Source organism: Elephas maximus, chromosome 10, assembly GCF_024166365.1.
Source record: "Elephas maximus indicus isolate mEleMax1 chromosome 10, mEleMax1 primary haplotype, whole genome shotgun sequence".
NCBI classification, from domain to species: Eukaryota; Metazoa; Chordata; class Mammalia; order Proboscidea; family Elephantidae; genus Elephas; species Elephas maximus.
In genome coordinates this window covers 106210689-106231594 of record NC_064828.1, presented here as the reverse complement: position 1 = coordinate 106231594, position 20906 = coordinate 106210689, and the positions used below count along the sequence as shown (strand labels likewise).

General features: G+C 51.6%; 2 protein-coding genes across 3 annotated transcripts in view; both read right to left on the bottom strand.

Moving 5' to 3' along the window:
- The window catches only part of RIN3 (Ras and Rab interactor 3), a 152261-nt gene that overhangs the window by 46469 nt on the left and 84886 nt on the right, over nt 1-20906 (bottom strand). The window contains exons 4-5 of the mRNA XM_049899486.1: nt 17392-17464; nt 7763-7854 (exon numbers count right to left, since the gene is read on the bottom strand). Of these exons, the coding sequence (XP_049755443.1) occupies nt 7763-7854; nt 17392-17464 (165 nt within the window). The remainder of the gene's footprint in view (nt 1-7762; nt 7855-17391; nt 17465-20906) is intronic.
- Nucleotides 821-6534, bottom strand: LOC126084746 (uncharacterized). 2 transcript variants are annotated; one of them, XM_049899492.1, is made up of 2 exons: nt 5747-6534; nt 821-5638 (listed from the first exon to the last, which is right to left on the bottom strand). In XM_049899492.1, the coding sequence occupies exons 1-2, from the start codon at nt 6532-6534 to the stop codon at nt 5275-5277; spliced, it is 1152 nt and encodes a 383-aa protein (XP_049755449.1). In that variant the 3' UTR covers nt 821-5274. The 2 variants fall into 2 exon arrangements, with proteins under 2 accessions (XP_049755449.1, XP_049755450.1); XM_049899493.1 differs by having other exon boundaries at nt 5415-5638; nt 5964-6534.

Here is a 20906-nt window from a genome sequence, read left to right as displayed (position 1 = left end):
AACACTTACTCATCCTTCAAAACTTGGCTTAAGTGTGGCCTGTTTGGTGGAGTCCCACCTCCACCACTCTGAGTGGCCCCAGCTCCGGGGCACTCCCATCATTTGGGAAGGTAATTCTTTTTGTTTGTCTATATTAAGCTACTCCCCAGCCAGTCTCTGAGCTTCCAGAAGGCAGCAACAGTGCTTCCCCATCTGAGCACCCGTAGCAGCTAAGACCCATTTGGTGGATAGCAGGCTCAGTGCTCGCCCTTAGCTCACAGGAATGGATCATCTCGGCCAGAGGGGAGTGGGGGATTCTGCAGATGGGACTCAGGAAAGATGAGTTTTGATGGCAAGGCGGGAACGACTTGGACCTTACATGGGAGGTAAGAAAGGTAACAAAAGGTGGCGAAGGGACAAGGAGAGAGGGAGACAAAGAGAGTACAAGGGAGCAGAGAGTCAGTGGAGGACAGCAGGGTGGGGTCGTTCTGTGCAGAATACGAGAGTGCCTTCTCCACCATAAGGATCTGGATTCTGGCAGAAGTGGAGCAGACAGTGGAGCTCAGGGGAAGGGCCCCGGTTTGAGTGTCTCTAAGGATTGCCTTGCTGCTCCCAAGACAGGCCTAAGGGATGTGCCCTGGCAGGGCAGAGGCCTCGAAGCTGATAGCACTCCGAGGAGTGGGGGAAGCTGAGACCTGGAGGCTGCATCTCAGGGTCTGGGGGCCTGGTAGGGAACCACCATGGCAGTGTGGAGCTTTATGCTCAAAAAAAAAAAAAAGGAAGTAGATAACTTTCTCTGCAGAATGCCAAGGGCAGAGAAGCGGAACTCTGTGTCATGCAATCCTAGTGGCTGGCAGAGCTGCGGGCACCTACCCCAGTGGCATCACACCAAGTCATGTGGTCATCGCCCGTCCCTTTCCTGCCTCTGCACTACCCTCTGCCTTAGGCAGCAATTTGCTGTCCCTGGAGCCTCTTGAGCCACAGCGGTGGGTGCCTCTTGCCAGGTGCTGGCCCTGAGAACAAACGTAGCCAAGGCTACCTTTGGGGTGCCCTGGATTAGTGGCAGGACAGACATGAGAATCTGTAAATGCAGCAAAATGTTCCAGAAGCCACAGAAACAGCTCACAAGTCCAATGAGTTCAGTGAATAATCATTTTTCTGTGGCCTCCCAAAGATGCATTGTTGGATACAACTCAAGTTTTCAATGAATTTTTAACAACCTAGGAAAATTTTTATCAGATAATGTGAAGGACAAAGCAAGTTACACCCAAACTTGGAAGAGCTATAGAACTTATGCCTTTTCTGAACATATTAAAATATGAAAAACATAGCTGCAAAAATGCTTGAGAACCACTGCAAATGTAAGACCCTCAACGAGATGGATGGGCACAGTGGCTCCAACAATGGGCTCAAACATAGCAATGACTGTAAGGATGGCAAAGGACCGGACAGCATTTCGTTTTGTTGTACATAGGGCCACTATGAGTTGGAACCAACTCAACAGCACCTAACAACATTTATCATTACCTTCTCCAGATTCCTTTTGCACTTAGAAGCAATTGCATATAGCTTAGTGCTTAATTTTCCCATACGTTAGTTTTGTTGCCCCAAATTAATCTATGAGCTCTTGAAGTCCCAGACTGCATCTTATACAGCCTACACTTGGAACACTGGCTTTCCCAAGGTCACACTCTGACGTTCTCACATCAGCTCATGAACGGGCAAGGATGAGGCATCACATGACGCTGAGCCTGCAAGCCAACAGCCCTGCTCCAGCAACATCATCCCTGTCTGAACAGCAGGCCTTGTGCAACTATCTGGATATTTCTTACATTCTACTCATTTTTTAAGAAATGAGTAGCATGCCAGAAATATAAAAGTGCTGACATTAATGATAGGAAAGACTTACGCCTCATAAACTTACTACCATTGCAAAATCATCAGGTGGTCTGAGACCCAGGAGACCTTCACCCTGAATTAGACATCCCTTGGCTCTGGGTTTAGGACAAAACTACAAGTCATAAATATGCTCAAACAAAACAAAATGAAATCTGAAAAATGCTATGCATGTGTATAGTCAAGAAAAAAAGACTGGGAGGAAATATACCCAAGACTTGCAGCAACGATGGCATGCCTTGTTTCATCCTCATTATTTTCTGATTTAGTCAGTTAAAACAAACAAATGAACAATCCAACACACTTGACTTTTATACTGAGGAAAAAAAGTAATGAAAAAGACGCATATACAAGTATGATGCAGGAGTGGGACTTCGCTGCCCTAGCTTCCCCAATACCAGATGCCTGCCCCTTTACCAAAGGGTGCCATGTTGTCTTCCATGGGAGGCCAGGCAGGTGGGAAGAGAGGGGTGAGGAGCGAGAGGCTGTAAGCAGAGTTGTCTGAGGATCAGATGGCAGTGTGGTGTAGACCAAAGAGCATGGAGTTCAAACTCAGAACACTCAAGTTTGAATCCAGCTTCTGTCTCATTCTAGTGCAGAAAGCCTGTCAGTCTCTCTCTCTGCCTCTCTGTGTAATAGCTTTACTGAGACAATTAATATACCGTACAATTCATCCACTTCAAGTGTACAATTTAATGGTGTTCAGTATAACCAGAGTTGTGTTATTATTACCACAATCAATTGTAAACGTCTTCATTACCCCCAAAAGAAACCCTGTACCCATTGGCAGTTACTTCCCACTCTCTCCAATTTCCCCAGCCCTGGCAACCACAGATCTACTTTCTGCCTTTATAGATTTGCCTATTCTGGACATTTCATATACATGGAATCAGACAATACGTGTGCGGTCTTTTTTTTTTTTTTTCTTTCACTCAGCATAATGCTGTAGCATGCATCAGCACTTCACCCCTTTTTATTGCTGAATAAGTCCTTTAGTCTCTTGGAGTTTCCATTTTCTCATCTGTAAAATGGTTTCTTTGCGTGTGAATGAAATGAGATAATGCATGTGTGGCAAATATGTCAATGAATTTGCCTCCCATTGTCCTTTTGCCTTTCCGTGAAATGCTGACTATACCAGGGTAACACTTGGCTCAAGGGGATCCAGTCACTAGTTGGCCATGATCACTCCAATTCTCCCTGGAGAATTTGAATGAAGAGCCATGATCAGGTGATGATGGGGCCAGGAGGCCGAGTCTGGCCAGTCTGAGGAGTCAGGGAGCAGGAAGCCAAGTAAGGAAGGAGGCTGGACTGCGGGGAGAACGGAGCTGGTGTGTGCAGAAGGAGCAGCCGCTATTTCTTGTAAAGCCTGGGTAACTTTCTGTCTTCATTTCTTTGAGGTTTCCCATGTTCCTTTCACTAAATCCCCTCTTATTAATGCCGCTTTGAGAGAGTTTCAGTTCTCTGTGACAGAGGGCCAGACAGGATGCCTGGTGTGGCGGGCTGTGGTGAATGCTGCTCTGCATATTTATCTCACTCTTGCACAGCGGACTGGGGAGACCCAGGCCTCACACCCCAAGGCCAAGGCCTCTGCCCATGCTGGCCCCTGGGAGGACAGGCTCTCTCAGCTCCGAGACTCTATCCACTGTGGCGCGGGACTGAAAAGTTAACCTTTCCTTGGTGTCAGGGAAAAAGTATTCCGGTGAGGCTCAGAGGGCCCCCTTTCGCTTATGTCCTTCAGCACTTGGGAACTGTAGGTCTGAACAGAACCACTGGGTTTCCTAAGCTGCAACATACTGAAGTTTTACTTACATTCCACTCTCAAGGAAGAAGTCCTGACAGACGGAATATAAACTGCCATTGGCTGCCCAGACAGTCACCTCCGTTGCCCACCTTCTTTTTCCAGGATGGCCTATTCCAAAAAGCAATGTGGTTCTCCCAAGAGGAGACGCTTGTTCAGGTTCAGCGCATTCTCAGGCTTTAGGGGCAGCCATGCTCTTGCAGGTGAGAGGACCCCAAGGGAGCCCAGGGCCACAGTCCTACGTATGCCTGCCCAAGCCCCACAGAGAGCTAGGGCAGGGGCAGCAAACTGGTCTCCCCACACCGAGGCTGCCTACCTCCCCCAGGAGATGCAGCTCACCTGCCGTCCAACTTGGCCTCGAAATTGACCACCGACTGCTCATTGCAAAGACAACAGAGGAGGCACTGAGGTGTAGCAAGGAGCAGTCCAGAGGCTGTCCTTGGGCCAGACTAATCCCAGCTCAGCTGCATTTCCATTGGGTGAGGTGGACAAGTTTCTCAGCTGTGCTAAGACTTGGTTTTCTTACCTTTACAACAGAGGCTCGGGCTTACACAAGGCAAGGCCAAGTGCTTGCAATGGTCTGAAAGTGTCATTCATGCTGATTTAGACTGCAGGGGCATGTTATTTGGATTATTGGATTGAAGTGTGCCCCCCCAAAATAAGTGTGAACTTGGCTAGGCCATAATTCCCGGTATTGTGTGGCTGTCCTACATTTTGTGATCTGATATAATCATCCTATGTGTTGTAAATCCTAGCCTCCATGAAGTTAATGAGGCATGATTAGAGGCAGTTATATTAATGAGGCAGGACACAATCTACAGGATTAGGATGTATCTTGAGTCAATCTCTTTTGAGATATAAAAGACAGAAGTGAGCAGAGAGAAGAGGGACCTCCTACCCCCAAGAAAAAGAGCTGGGAGTGGAGTGCATCCTTTGGACTCAGGGTCCCTGTACTGAGAAATTCCTCCTACATCTTTCTCCCACAGAGCAGCTGGTGGATTTGAACTGCCAACCTTTCAGTTAGCAGCTGAGCGCTTAGCCACTGTGCCACCAAGACTACTTTTATAACAACATAGTAAAATCTGCAAAAGCAGGAACCTGTGTAAGGTGGAAACCTGTCAGAGAAGGAGAAGTCAAATACTTCCCACTAAAATGAGCAAGAGAAAAGTGGTAAGGCTGCACCCTGTCAAAAGCAGAAAACTGGCAAGACCCAGAAAAACCAGGCAGACCCGCTGAGTTCTGGCTCTCGCAGGTTTCACTTCAGTACCTACTTTGTAGGGATGCTTGAAGAGCTGACGAGTCAATGAAAGCAAAGGGGTTAGAATGTAGTAAGTGCTCATTAAATGTTATTATCCAAGAGCCTGAACTCCTCATCTGGCCCTTTGACCACGGGCTGCCTTGTGGCATCTCTTGCTTTGTCATTCAGAGGCCCCTTCAGGTGGCGGACCGCAGCCTGGCCTGGAGCCACGGGATATGGTCTCTGATACCTTCTTGGTCATTGCTTCCTCCATTCAGTCAATACTAGTCAACCCGGCACTTCTGTGTGCCAGGGCCTGTGCTCAAGTTGCTTTTAATAAAGACTTGCTGATTAATTGCTGTGTTCACGAACGTGACCTGGCAGCCCAGCTTATGAGGCCTGTGGGGGGCTCCTGAAGCAGCTCCCAAAACCTGTTTCCTCTACGTCCCCCATAAGAAGTTCTCTGACACAAGCTGACAGGCAGCTGACCTGGCTTCCAAGGAGCTACAGAGGTGGTGAGCTGAGTGTCCCATGGGCCAGCATGATAAGGTCCCAGCAGTACAGAGGTGGTAAGCTGAGTGTCCCATGGGCCAGCATGATAAAGTCCCAGCAGTACAGAGGTGGTAAGCTGAGTGTCCCATGGGCCAGCGAGACAAGGTCCCAGCAGTACAGAGGTGGTAAGCTGAGTGTCCCATGGGCCAGCATGATAAGGTCCCAGCAGTACAGAGGTGGTAAGCTGAGTGTCCCAAGGGCCAGTGTGATAAGGTCCCAGCAGTACAGAGGTGGGAAGCTGAGTGTCCCAAGGGCCAGCGAGATAAGGTCCCAGCAGTACAGAGGTGGTAAGCTGAGTGTCCCATGGGCCAGTGTGATAAGGTCCCAGCAGTACAGAGGTGGGAAGCTGAGTGTCCCATGGGCCAGTGTGATTAAGGTCCCAGCAGCACAGAGGTGGGAAGCTGAGTGTCCCATGGGCCAGCGTGATAAGGTCCCAGCAGTACAGAGGTGGTAAGCTGAGTGTCCCATGGGTCAGCGAGATAAGGTCCCAGCAGTACAGAGGTGGTAAGCTGAGTGTCCCATGGGCCAGTGTGATAAGGTCCCAGCAGTACAGAGGTGGTAAGCTGAGTGTCCCATGGGCCAGCGTGATAAAGTCCCAGCAGTACAGAGGTGGTAAGCTGAGTGTCCCATGGGCCAGCGTGATAAGGTCCCAGCAGTACAGAGGTGGGAAGCTGAGTGTCCCATGGGCCAGTGTGATAAGGTCCCAGCAGTACAGAGGTGGGAAGCTGAGTGTCCCAAGGGCCAGCGAGATAAGGTCCCAGCAGTACAGAGGTGGTAAGCTGAGTGTCCCACGGGCCAGTGTGATAAGGTCCCAGCAGTACAGAGGTGGGAAGCTGAGTGTCCCATGGGCCAGTGTGATAAGGTCCCAGCAGCACAGAGGTGGGAAGCTGAGTGTCCCATGGGCCAGCGTGATAAGGTCCCAGCAGTACAGAGGTGGTAAGCTGAGTGTCCCATGGGTCAGCGAGATAAGGTCCCAGCAGTACAGAGGTGGTAAGCTGAGTGTCCCATGGGCCAGCGTGATAAGGTCCCAGCAGTACAGAGGTGGTAAGCTGAGTGTCCCATGGGCCAGCATGATAAAGTCCCAGCAGTACAGAGGTGGTAAGCTGAGTGTCCCATGGGCCAGCGTGATAAGGTCCCAGCAGTACAGAGGTGGTAAGCTGAGTGTCCCATGGGCCAGTGTGATAAGGTCCCAGCAGTACAGAGGTGGTAAGCTGAGTGTCCCATGGGCCAGTGAGATAAGGTGCCAATCACAGGTCAGCGCTGGCTAAAGTGCTGTGCATAGATCAATACATGGGGAGAACTCAGTAGACACAAACTACTCTTGTTATTATGTGAAAGAGATGGGTCAGAAACGCTCCTGTTCCCCTACCCTTTCTTTTCCTCTGCCCTCTTCATCCCTCAAAAGGTCAAGGGAGCCAGGGGGATGGGTAAGGCTGTGCTTAGGGTCAGCTAGGTGGCCAGGGGCAGGCAAGGGGGCAGGCAGCACATGCCAGTTCATGATCCTTTCCTTCTGACAAGGGCAGGACTGGGGACCATGACTGCGGTGGCTGCTGTGTCCCCAACTGCTATGGATTGAATTGTGCCTCCTAAAATGTGTACTGAAGTCCTGGCCACTGTACCTGTGAATGTAGTCCTGTTTTGTTATGTTAATGAGGTCATACCAGAGTAGGGTGGGTCCTAAACCTCATCATGTCTGAGTTATAAAAAGAGCAGAACAGACAGAGACACAGAGTGGGAAGACGCCAGGTGAAGACAGACACACAAGGCACGTGGGTCTACAAGCCTAGAAAGGCCAAGGATTGCTGGCTGGGAGAAGCTGAGGCAAAGAAGGACCTCCCCCTAGGGCCACACCCTGAACTCAGACTTCTAGCCTCCCGATTTGTAAGAAAACAAACTTCTATTCTTTAAAGCCACCCACATGTGCTATTTATATTATGGCAGCACTAGGAGGCTAAGACAGCAGCTCTCTGGCCACCAGTCAGAGGGCCTTTGGTGTCCTCCAGATTCCTCCAGGGATCAAGCCTGGGCAGGCCCTGACAAGCCCTCCAGAGCCCTCAGATCAAACATGGGTGTGCATCGGACCCCTGGACAGCTGCTGGGCACCCCTGGGGAGACCAGGGCATCTCCCTGGTCAGTGGTTCAGCAGTCTGGGGTGTGGGTGGTCCCACAGCAGCTGGGATTCAGGATCCAGCCTGATCTCAGCCTGAGGGGCTGTTCCTCTGCACAGGTGGCCACAGGGACAGTCCAGGGCTCCATCTCCTACAGTCTTGTTCCTCCCTTGGCCCGCAGAGAGGACTTACCCAGACCCAGGTTAGAGATGGTCTCCAGGTCTGTGAAGCTACGAGCCTCGAGGATGGCCTGGGGTAGCCTCAGCGTGAAGGGCAGTAAGTCTCTGTGGAGACATGAGGGGTCAGAGGTCATGCCTGGGGGAGTCCGTGGTGTCCGTTCCTCTAGCCTCCACCACCCCCAAACCCACAGCATACATGGAAGAGCTGCTTCAGCCCTGCTGGTCACTCGGGTCTCCACGCAGATGGGGGACTTGCCTGGGGGGCGGAGGGGCAGAGCCCTGGGGCTGAGGGAGCAGCTCGGCGGGGGCTTCACTAAACATCCAGTCCCGTCTGAGTGCCAGGGTACAGAGACCTGCCTCTGGAGTGGGGGATCACCACTTTTCCCTGGTTTTCCTGGCCCTTGGGGACGAGCCCCAGGCTTTAAAGCCACTATTCTGGGTACAGTGAATGACCAACCCTTACCACCCTCTGACCCTTGCTGCAAGAAGTGCCAGAGAGCAGTCAGACATCCCCTGGTGAGAGCACAGTCAGGTTTCACCCAGTGGGCACGGTCAGGCATCCCCTGGTGAGCTCACATTTGGACACCTGGTGAGCAAACAGTCAGGCATCCCCTGGTAAGCACACAGTCTGGCATCCCCCGGTGAGCACACAGTCAGGCATTCCCCGGTGAGCACACAGTCAGGCATCCCCCGGTGAGCACACAGTCATGTATCCCCTGGTGAGCACACAGTCAGGCATCCCCTGGTGAATACACAGTCAGACTTCACCCAGGGGCACACAGATACCACCTGGCAAGCACACAGTGACGTAGCCAGTTCTGTCTGAAGCCTTTGGTCCAAATGGGAATTGTCCAGGACTCTTGCAAGAGATCTAGGAGGGATTCAGACACCCCTGCTCTTACGGCGCAGATGAGGAAACTGAGGCCAGAGCGGGAAGGGGATGTGCCCAGGCCGCATGGTGCATGTAAGACAGAGTGTGCTCAGCCCCAGGCCTCCTGACTTCTAGGCCATGGCTTATTTCACAGGCCTGGAAGGGGTGTGTGGCACAGCCAGGAGTCCCAGGGTGGGTCCCAATTTACACCTGGTCCTGGCATTCAAGGCCCATCAGGGTCTGACCCCCTTCTCCAGCCACATTTCCCACTCCTTCTTTATTACCCCAGCTGCTCTAGTCTCTGAACCATGGCATGGGATGATGGCCTCCTTACAGGACCAAGGAGAGGACTGAGAGAATGCACGGACAGTCCTCAGCCCAGTGCTTGGCACCCAGTCGGTTCTTCATAGCTGGCAGCTGCCATTTTTACCAACAAGAACCTATTTGGTCCTCCGTTGCTCATAGTCTTTCCTGCTTCTCCAAAAACCCTGATGCCAATCACTGAGTTCTTGTCCATCCATCCTCAGCCTAGAAGCCTTCCGCGATGGCCCTCGGCTGGAGTGTTCTCCTCCCTGGGGCCCTGGTGGCTTCTCTGTCTGCACCGTGCCCACTACCCCTCGTTTTCTTCCTGTTAGCACTGCGCTGTGAGCCCTCCGACACCTCACGGTCCTAGCACAGTCCAGAGGCTCAGTGAGCATCTGGTGAATGGACTAATCCCAATGCGGGGAACTGAACGGAAGGAGAGCCGGGCAGAGGCCTCCTGGGATGGGGCCGGCAGAGATTCCAGAACCATCTCTGCTGCCCCAGGCTCCTCCACTCAGCGAGTGGCCTTCCTGGGATGCTTCATGCCCTTTGAGGAAGCATTTTCATGGGTGAAGGACACTTCTATTTGAGGAGGAGCAGGATGGGGAGGCTGTGGCAGAAGATTCTTGACCATTTTGTGAGGCCTGGGGTGTTGCTTCAGCCAGCTGGCGCCCCAGGCCCCCTGCTCCACTGTAGAATGGGGTGGGGTTGCTCAGCCACCTATGCACCTTTCAGTCTCATAGTTGTGTGATCCCCCTGCAAACCTGAGCCCTCTGGCAGCCACCTGTCTGCCTCCCCAGGTAGGTCAGCCTGGATCCAGGCTGGACCAGCCCTCAGTGCTCGCTCCCTTCTCAGGCCCTGCCCACCACCACAGCCTCTAACTGTGAAAAATTAAAAAAAAAGACAACTGTGAAGGGTGACAAAATTCATCCTCACATCACCTCAGCTCACCTGGTTGGCTGTCTAGCCTGCCACTGGGGATCGACAGTACCAGATTACCTCCATCACTGTTTTTATTGTAATGGCCAGCAGGGAGAGCTCAGCTCTTCTGGTACCCACCCCTTCTCCACCAGGGCAATTGCCTGACAGCCCCTCACCAACCTCCTCAGTCTGTAGATCACACCCCAGCTTTGAGCCCTGGCCTTCAGGGTCTTCCCCAGCGTGGTCCAGTCTGCCTCTCCCCAACTTCTGCCCACCCCAAATCCTTCCCTCCCAGTGCCTCCGAAAATGCCATACTCACTTTCTACTGTGAATATGCCTGAGTTGGCCCCATCTCTGAGCTTTTGTTTAGAGAGAGGTCCCCTCCTTCTCTGCACCTCTGTCTACTTAGATTTTACCCCCACCATGGGCCCCCCAGGGACCTCCTCCTCTTGACCCAGTTCTCAAGGACTTCATTCTTCCCTGGTTCCCCACGTGTCATCCATCAGCACTTCACCTATGGCCCAAGTCTTCTGAGACAAGTCAAAGCACAAACATGATGTGGGTGTTTGGTGAGCACCTACTATGTGCCAGGTACTGGATGAGGTGTTTTACAGGACTTAGAGCCCTGGTGGCGTGGTGGTTAAGAGCTCGGCTGCCAACCAAAAGGTTGGCAGTTTGAATCCACCAGCCACTCCTTGGAAACCCTATGGGGAAGTTCTACTCTGTCCTATAGGGTTGCTACGAGTTGGAATCAACTTGATGGCAATGGGTATATCGCATGAATGGTCCCTGGGTGGTGCAAATGGTTTGTGCTTGACTACTAACCTAAAAGTTGGTGATTCAAACTTACCCATCGGCACCATGGGAGAAAAGCCTGGCAATCTGCTTCCATAAAGATTACAGCCAAAAAAAAACCCCTACAGAACAGTTCTACTCTGCAACACATGGGGTCATCATGAGCTGGAATCAACTCGATGGCAATGGATTTAGTTCTTGGTTTTTATATCACATGATATTATATTATTATATCACACCAACCCTATGAAAAACCCATTGCCGTCGAGCCGATTCTGACTCAGCGACCCTGTAGGACAGAGCAGAACCGGCCCATAGGGTTTTCTAGGCTGTAATCTTCACGGGAGCTGACTGCTACATCGTTCTCCCAAAGAGTGGCTGGGAGTTCGACCTGCCGGCCTTCCAGTTAGCAGCCGAGCACTTACCACTGTGCTACCAGGGCTCCTTTCAACCCTATGGATAGGTATTAATACCTCCGTTTTACAGCTGATGGCACAGAGGTTCAGAGAGGTTAAGGGATTTGTCCAAGACCACCCAGCGGGTAGTAACTTTCTGAGAGAAACGTTGAAACATTTTAAAACCCAGAATAATGCAAACCCTGATTCTATCCAGGGCGATATCTTCGCCAGGATCACAAATCACTTGTTGTTGTTGTTAGATGCCACAGAATTGGTTCTGATTCAGTGACCCTACGTACACCAGAACGAAACACTGCCTGGTCCTTCACCAGCCTCACAATCGTTGCTATGTTTGGGAGCATTATTGCAGCCACTGTGTCAATCCATCTCGCTGAGGGTCTTCCTTTTTTTGCTGACCCCATTCTTTACCAAGCATCATGTCCTTCTCCAGGGACTGGTTCCTCCTGATAACATGTCCAAAGTATGTGAGACGAAGTCAAACAATGCTAAAGTGTGTCCAATAAAGTGTGCACCTTTGTCACTGAGCAGAGGCACCACTGGAACAATGAGCTCAAGTCGAGGAGTGGGACGCTTGGTCATGTTTCTTGTAGAATTGGGAGGAAAACTGGCTCTACCAGCTGGGACCTTTAACTTTTGAGCCGGTGCTCACAGGCACTGTATGTGGGACTGTATATTGGTTCACTCTGTGAGGAGGAGTCAGTTTGGCATATACTGTCATTTTTCAACTCTATATACCCTGGGACCTAGGAGACCACAACTAGGAATCTATGATTTAGAAATGCTAGCGCCACCTGGTGGGCACCTTTGTGTCTCCTTCCTCCTTCCCGGGGTGGGGGTCAAGGGCTCTTCTTGGGGCCTCTGAGTGTTAAGGGTCCTTCTGCCCCAGCTGACTGGCCTAACCAGGACCATCCAAAGGCAAGACGGTGTTTGATAAAGTCAGTCCTTGTCCCAGCTAAGACTCCAGAGACAATGATAATGGTTTCCTTCCCTGGGTAGTGCAAATGGTTAACGTGCTCAGCTGCTAACTGAAAGTCTGGTGTTCAAGTCCACGCAGGGGCACCTTGGAAGACTGGCCTGATGATTTATCTCCAAAAAATCAGCCACGGAAAATCCTATGGGGCGTCATTCTACTCTGACACACATGGGCTCGCCATGAGTCAGAATCCACTCAGTGGCAACTGGCTTATTGGTATTTCAAAGGTGAGAAGGACCTTCCGACCAGCCTTGCACCTGCCCCCTCCCCCAGGATAAGAGGGTGGCCGCTCAGTCACAATGTCGGTGCCCAGGGCTCCTCCCCTTCTTTCCTCAATCCAGTTAATGGCCCTGTCATCCTATACTCACCCAGGATAGAAATCCCAGCATCTGCCCAGTCTCCCCTGCTCCCCCAACTCCTCTTCGCAGTGGCTGCCCCACCCCTCTCAGTTCCCCCAGCCACTGCCCAGGACAGGCTCCTCCACACAGGGTCTGGATGGCTGCTGTGGCCCCTAACTGATCTCCACTCTCCCCTTGCTACAATCCACCTCCTGCTGAGGCCATGTCTCTCTGCTGAAGAACTGTCTAACCGAGCTCAACGTGGCGCCTGCAGAAGAAAGTCCCAGCAAGTCCTTGGCACGGCGTTCCAGGCCTCCCAAGCATCTTACCTCCCACCCATGAGTCTGGTCTCCCCGTGAGGCTGGTCTGAGGCTGCCCATAGCTTCCCAACTTCCAGGCTGCTCCCTTGGCTGAGAACTCTCTTCCAGCCCATCTTTGTCTGGACCCTGATGCCACCTCTTCCACCCCATCTTTGTCTGGACCCTGATGCCACCTCTTCCACAAAGAGAGCCTCGACTCTCTGACTCTCCCCTCCATCGGGTCGGAGGGCTGGAGGGGGCAGCAGCACACGCTGCCTCTTGGCTGGGGCAAAACCTGCTGCAGAACATCCTTGGACTCAAACCTGGTTTGGGACTTGGCTGGGCAGCCTGAGGCAGGCGACATGTCCCTGGAGCCTCAGTCTCCTTGTCTATAACACAGCTCAATCATTGCCTGAGCACCTCCTTTGTGCCAGGCGCTCCGTAAGGCCCCTGACAAGAATCGTCATGTGGAGTCCTCACCTCAACCCAGGGGGTGGGAGTCGCTAGCCTCCTGAAGTGGGTCTGCAGATAATAACGTCCACCCTGGAACGGAGAGAACCCTGTGGGCAGGCCCAGTGCAAAGCTGGACTTGACACAGATGCTCACCAACGGGAGCTCCTTGCAGCGGACACTGTTGGCATTCCATCCTTTTACCTCCTCTGTGCACCCATTGCCCTGTCTCTGCAGGCCGCTTCCTGAAGGCCTGCACCCTGTGACCTTCAGGGGCTTGTCCTGGGTGCTAGAGCCTCACAGTCATATGGAGAGTCACAAATGCCTGGGAGCATCCCACCCTGCAGCCATGGGGGATGGCTGGCTAGCTTGAGGGCACAAAAGCCCAGCTCCTTGGCCTCAAGGTGAGACAATGCTGAGGTCTAATTTATACTCCAGAGCTGCCCCTGGGGGCCGGGCTGGGGCCTCACCTGAAATCACATCCTTGCTTGTCTTCTCTCCCTTCCCTGTCCTGCTCGCCCACCCCCTTGCTGCATTCTCCTTGGGGGCCGTTATAGATTGAATTGTGTCTCCCCAAAATGTGTGTCAACTTGGCCAGGTCACGATCACCAGTATAGTGTGGTTGTCCTCTATTTTGTGAACTGATGTAATTATCCTGTGTGTTGTAAATTCTAACCTCTATGATTTTAATAAGGCAGGATTAGAGTTAGTTATGTTAATGAGGCAGGACACAATCTACAGAATTAAGTTGTACCTTGAGTCAATCTCTTTTGAGATACAAAGGAGAGAAGTGAGCAAAGAGGAGACGGACCTACTACCACCAAGAAAGAAGGGCTGGGAGTGGAGTGCATCCTTTGGACCCGGGGTCCCTGCACTGAGAAACTCCTAGACCTAGGGGAAGAGTGATGACAAGGACCTCCCTCCAGAGCTGACAGAGAGAGAAAGCTTTCCTCTGGAGCTGGGACCCTGAATTCAGATTTCTAGCCTCTTAAACTGTGAGAGAATAAATTCCTGTTTGTTAAAGCTATCCACTTGTGGTATTTCTGCTATAGCGGCACTAGATGACTAAGATAGGGGCCCCGTCCTTACTCATCACTGGCATGTGAATCCTCATTTCAAAGGCGGCCCCCAGGAGAGCCCTGGCTAAGCCACTTGTCTAGCTCTTATAATCCGTTGCCATCAAGTTGATTCCTGCTCATGGTGACCCCATGTGTGACACAGTAGGACTGCTCCCTAGGCTTTTCTTGGCTGTAATCTTTATGGAAGCAGACTGCCAGGCCTTTCTTTCATGGTTCCACTGGATGAGTTTGATCCGCCAGCCTTTCGGTTAATAGGCGAGTGCAAACCTTTCGAGCCAAAGCAGTTCCCAAACGCTGGTCTGCAGGCAGTCTTGTTGGAATCCAGGGTTAGGCCCAGCAGTCTATTTTTACCTTGCTCCTGGGGACTGTGGGACCCAGCCGGGTCTGAGAAACCTCTCTAGAACTTCCCAGCAATCCGCCACCCAGCCCAGAGCACTGATGTTGGAGTGAGGCTTGGGGTGAGCACTTTGAAAGCAGGACCTGTGCCTCTTCATCTCTGACTGGGGACAGAGGCTGCAGAGGAGCACAGAGCGTGCTTGGGACAAGAGCAGGATTGAGGAGGAGGAGGGCTGCATGTCCCTGAGCCTTCATCATGCTGCCTGACCCCTGAAGGATGGCCTGTAACCTGGGCATGTGCTCTGATGGACAGGCACCAGCTCAGGTCACAGGGCCCCACATGGCCACTGGGGGAAGCCTCTGTGCAGAGAAGGGATGGGGTGGGGTTGCTCGGGGCCTGCCTGAGGCTCAGTGTGATGTGATGTGAGGACACATGCCTCAGGCCATGACCAACAAGCATTTTTCAACTCCCCCACCCCCCTGTGCAGGGCCCTGCGGTGACACAACCAAAAGACTAAACCCATTGTCATCGAGTTGGTTACGACTCATGGCGACCCTGTGTGTTGCAGAGTAGAACTGCACTATAGGCTTTTCTTGGCTGTAGTCTTTATGGAAGCAGATGGGCAGGGCTTTCTTCCGCAGTGCCGCTGGGTGGGTTCTGTTTGCAGCCAAGTGCAAACCGTTTGTTCGCCCAGGGCCCTGCAGGTGACGCAATGGGGCATGAAGTATGTGTCTTTGGTGCCCCCTGGTGTCTGGTTCTGAAGGAGTTGGCTGGGCAGGATCTTAGTATGGTGGCAACATGGAGCTTGAGGACTCTGGTGTCCATCCTGGCTAACACCCCCGGTTATATGAGGAAGCAGCACCCCGGGAGGTCAGTAAGTTGCCCAAGGTGGCAAGTCTCCAACCCCAGCCTTGGACTTCTCCCCCTGCAGTATCTCACTCATCTGACTCAGGCCTTGGAGCTGACAGCCCCTCAAACACAGGGGTGCCAGGCTCTGGGTCCAGTGGCCTCCTCGTGAGCTCCTTGGGAGGCTGCAAGTGGGCTGGATGGGCACTTGCTTTTCTTAATTCCCCTTTCCACTTGCTCGTTGTTCACATATAAAAGCCCAACTGATTTTTGTGTGTTGACGTCATATGCTGCCACCCTGCTGAATTCCTTTATTCCTTCTAATAGCTTTCTTCTGGAATCTTTGGGGCTTTCCATGTAGAGGATCACGTCGTCTGCAAAAAGACGTAGTTTTACTTCCTCCTTCCCAGTCTGGATGCCTTTTTTCCCTAGCCTAATTGCTCTGGCTAGGACTTCCGGAATGATGTTGACTAGCAGGCGTCCTGCCTTGTTCCTCATGTGAATGGGAAAGCCCTCAGTCTCTCCTGGCACCTGCTTCTCTGGACTGTGGAGAAGCAGCAGCAAGAGGAAGAAAGGCTGGGAGGTGGCAGGAGTGGCCTTGGTGACTGTGACTCAGATCGCCCTGGATGCCAACGAAGCTGCCCCAGCAATTTCTTCCCCTACAGACGGCAGTGGGTTTCATTTGGTTTATGGTCTAGCCATGGAAACAATCAGAGCATCTACTGGGTGCCCAGAGTGGGCGTTCCCCACCCCCCTCCCCCCCCGTATAAGCGTTCTCTCTGGTGTCTACACAATCAGTATCATCATTCCCATCTTACAGAAGAGGAAGTTGAGGCCCAGAGAGATAACTAACTACCTCAAGTTCAGGAGTCGGCAATGATGCATTCATTCATTCATACACCCAGCATGTGTCAAACACTGTGTAGTATGTACACCTTCTAGTAAGGTAAGAGCTTCTTGGAAAAGGAATGAGCCTGTCTCCTCCTGAAAGCTTGACATGACATAATGTTTGAAGGGCCAGGGGACCTCTGCGATTTTGTCTGTGGGCAAATAATTGTGTAGGTCATCAGAATTATTGGGGGTTATACACAGTGGGGCTGATCTAGCAACAAGCATGGATGTTGGAGTTGGCTCTAGTGTGAATCCCTGCCATTTACCAGATATGTGACCTTGAGCAAGTTATTTCTCTCAGTCTCAGCTTACTCATCTGTAAAATGGGAATAACAAGAGCACTTACCTTGTGGTATTGTTTGGAAGATTGAAAAAGATAATAGGTGTGAAGGCCCTGAGCACAGTGCTGGGCCCCTGGTGAGCCCTCAACAGAGGCAGTTGCTAGCACTGCCTACCATTATTACCATCACCTTTTCTGTTCCACAGGGCACAGGCGGGTCCTGGTAGGTGGGGAGGGGCGTTCACCTGAGGCAGGTGTAGATTGTCTCTTTGAAGCAGGAAGAAGTGGGCCTGAAGCCCTGGACCCCAAGACATTCTGCCCAACCTCTAGCAGCCCTTGTCAAGATACTGTAGTCTACACCCTTGGTTGATAGCACCAAATGCATTTTAAGTTCCTGTTGACCTGAAGCTAGTTCCGAATCAACAGTGGGCTCAGCACTCCACCCAGCAGCTGCTTAGGAACCACAAGCTCCCTCCAAAGGGGATGGGGGATAGCACCACCTCCTGCTGTCCCTGCAGAAAGCTCCCCCGTCTTGCTGTAGGGCTGGGGTCAGGTCCACACAGAACTCAAGCTGTCCTTGACAATGGTCACACAGGAAGTTGCAGTGGGGGACAATGAGCCAGGGAGGGGCCCTCACCACTTGGTCCAGGAAAGCGTCAATGCCAACACCTCCCCTCATGGGTACCAGGACAAAGACAGGGGTCTGCCCCTCTCTCTGTATCCTGGAGGCTGCACCCTTCCCTCTGGGGGTTTCCCTGGCCGCCCCAAGGTTGCAGGGGACATCTGTTGCCCACCTGAGTGATCAGAGCACCTGCCATCAGCACGGCTGGGTCCACTTACCTACTGACACAGTAGAACGCTATCAGTTTGAAGATGTCCTCAAACACAAGAACCGAGCCTTCCAGGTACAAGACTGAGGAGAGATGAGAAAGGCTTTGGGTGAGAGTCCTGCTCAGAGGGAATGAGGGGGCAGCCCCTAGGCAGGGGCTGTGTCTGTTCACTGTGGGTCCCTGGCACCTATCACAGGGCTTGGCCTGCCACACTCCATCCACATCTGCTGCCAACAGGCCCTTAGGTGAGAAATGAACGTCTATTGTGTTAGAGGAGGCCCTGAGTGGTGCACATTGTTAATGCACTCGGCTGCTAACCAAAAGGCTGGAGGTGCAAGTCCACCCAGAGGTACGGTGAAAGAAAGTCCTGGCAATCTGCTTCTGAAAACCCGATGGAGCACAGTTATCTAACACACATGGGACCGTCATGAGTCAGAACAGACATGACAGCAACTGGAAATTGCATTAGAATCACCACTGGGATTTCAGGGGATTATCTATGATTAGCAGCTTATGTTACCTTAACTAATACACACTCATCTTCTTTGTACATGTGTGAAATAACACAGGAGGTACTAGGTTGGAAAATGGAATTAAAAATGTAATGGGCCAGTGCCTTTCACAGAGCAGTCTTACACCTTGGCAACTCTGACGACTACGAGGAGCCAGCGGGAGGGAAGCTGCCCCGTTCTGCCTTAGCCTCCAAGAGGTATATTGGTCCAGGCGCAGTGAACAGGGGCCACTGGTCTTCCACCCAAGAGCCCCAGGGCCCATTAGAGCCCAGCTTGCTTTGGCTGAATGGGTAATCCAAGGTGAAGCCTGCTCAAAATTTTACAGCTCTGACAAGGAAGACGGATTGAAGCATTTGATGGCTCCCAGGACGGGCTGACCACTGGAGACATGGCGCCATATCACACACCTGGCTTCATAGCCTTGAGGCCTCACTGCTCATCGGTGGCATAGGCTGGCGTCCACCCCAATGATCCTGACTCTCGTTCCAGTGCTCCAGGTGCCCAACAATGAAACTCCCAGGCTTGAGTCCCCACCATGAACTTTCTTGGGCATCAGAGGAGCCAAGAAACACGCGGACATCACACTTTCGTGCCAGCTTCCTGAGGTTCTTCTAGCTTCCGTGTGGTGGAGGGGGAAGGCAGGCCCCAGGTTCCAGGCCCTTCCTGTCTCAGAGCCCCAGTTCCTCCACCTGCAGAGGGAAGGGGCCCTACTAACTGTAAAAACACACACATCCTGGTGACATCAGCCCAAGATAAGATGCCACTGCATGGGTGGTCTTCGAGATGGTTGTAGGGGGTACATGAACCAACATGCTTTGTTTTAATAGCTTTATTTCTATATCCACCTTCTTCCTACATGCCAAGCAAGGTTCTAAACAGTTAACATGATTTTTTAAAAAATTTACATTCATCTATTTATGGTGAAAAAGCATCATGTTTGATAAAGTGGAGGGTCAGCAAAAACAAGGAAAACCCTCCGTGAGATGGACAATCACAAGGGCTACAGCAATGGACTCAGACATATCAACCAGCATGAAGAGGGCACAGGACCAAGCAATGTTTCATTCTGTTATACATAAGGTCACCATGAGTCAGAGTTGACTCAATGGCACCTAACAACAATAAATTTCTCTATCACATTCTGATAGACATAAAAAAAGGTGAGTTTAAAGAAAAATATTCTCCTGAAGTTCACCCTTTCAGCCAAAGATTAGACAGGTCTATAAAACAAACAATAACACATGTGAGGAACATGGTTCTTAGTTCAATCATGTACACGAGACCAAACGGGCAACACGTGCCCAAAAGCAATGACGACAGGGCAGGAAGGGACAGGAAAAATGGCCGGATGGAAACGGGGAGGGAACCTGAGGTGGGGACTGCAACCAATGTCACAAAACAATTTGTATAAATTGTTGAATGAGAAACTAATTTGCCCTGTCAACTTTCACCTGAAGCACAATAAAATGAAATAAAAAATGTTAAGTCTATGACAGTACAGGAGTACTCAGAAGATGCCTACCAATGACTTAATCTGAGAAACATCAGTATTACCCAAAAGCCACTGTCATCAAGTTGATTTCGACTCCCGGCAACCCCATGTGTTACAAAGTAGAACTGTTCCATAGGGCTTCCTTGGCTGTAACCTTTACAGAAAGGAGCCCTGGTAGTGCAACAGTTAGGCACTGGGCTGCTGGCCGAACGATGGGCAGTTTGAACCCACCCAGTGTTCTGTAGGAGAAAGACCTGAAGAACTCTCCCATAAAGATTATGGCCCAGAAAACCCTATGGGGCAGCTCTGCTCCGTCACAGGGGGTCACTACAAATCAAAGTCGACTCGACAGCTCCAAGCAATAACAACAGTCTTTACGGAAGCAGATCCCCAGAACTTTCTTCCGAGGCGTGGCTGGGTGGGTTCAAACAGCCAACTTTTAGGTTAGTCGTCAACCATTTGTGCCACCCAGGGACCTGACTGTACTGCCATGGCGCCACTTAGTGCTTGCACTTGGCGCAACACCTTCTTTCTTCACAAGGGGCAGCTTGGACTGCAGCCAAGGGAGCCATGGAGCCACTGAACACCCTATGGAGCTCAGTTCTGCCCTGACACACATGGGGTCGCCGTGAGTTGGAATTAACTTGACCGTAACTTGTTTGTTTTCTGCTTTGTCTTTGCTCAGGCTTTGCTCATAGCTCAGGCTAGGCACCGAGAATCCACCTTTGTCTTTCCCTGCCTTCGGGGCTCAGCTCTAGGTCCTCTTTCTGCCCCAAAGCCTTTCCTGAGTAGTCCAACCTCTCCCTAGGAAAGCCACACGGAGGATGTACCCTGCAAACCGCACGTTCTTGCGTCAGGGAAACCTTGCACACGTTTTCCTATGTGAGTGGGAGGCGCGGGTTCCCACGCTGACAGTAGGGGCGGGTTTCACTTTCCCTCGTCACCTGCACACAGCCAGGCAGAGGGAGGCTCTGTGCAGAACACTGGGGCAGATCGGCCTTCTGGAGCTGAAATCAAGAGCGGAACCTATAGAGACAGAAGGCAGATTCGTGGTTGCTTAGTGCTGCGGGGGAAGTGAGATAAGGGTGATAGCTAAAGTGGGCAGGGTTTCTTTCTGAAATATGAAAATGGTCTAAAATTGACTTGTTGTTGTTGTTGTTAGCAGCCGACAAGTCAGCCCCCCGACTCATGGCGACCCCATGCACAACAGAACTAAACGCTGCCTGGTCCTATGCCATCCCATAATCGGTGTGAATCAGATCCATAGGGTTTTCATCCTCTGATTTCCAGAAGCAGATTGTCAGGCCTTTCTTCCTAGCCCATCTTAGGCTGGAAGCTCCACTGAAACCTGTTCAGCACCACAGCAACACCCAAGCTCCACAGGTGTGCACAAGGTGTGTTGGCCGGAAATCCAACCGAAACCTCCTGTGTGGAAGGCGAGAATTTTTTTTTTTTTAATAATGTTTTTTTTTATTTTACTTTAGATGAAGGTTTACAGAACAAACTAGCTTCTCATTAAAC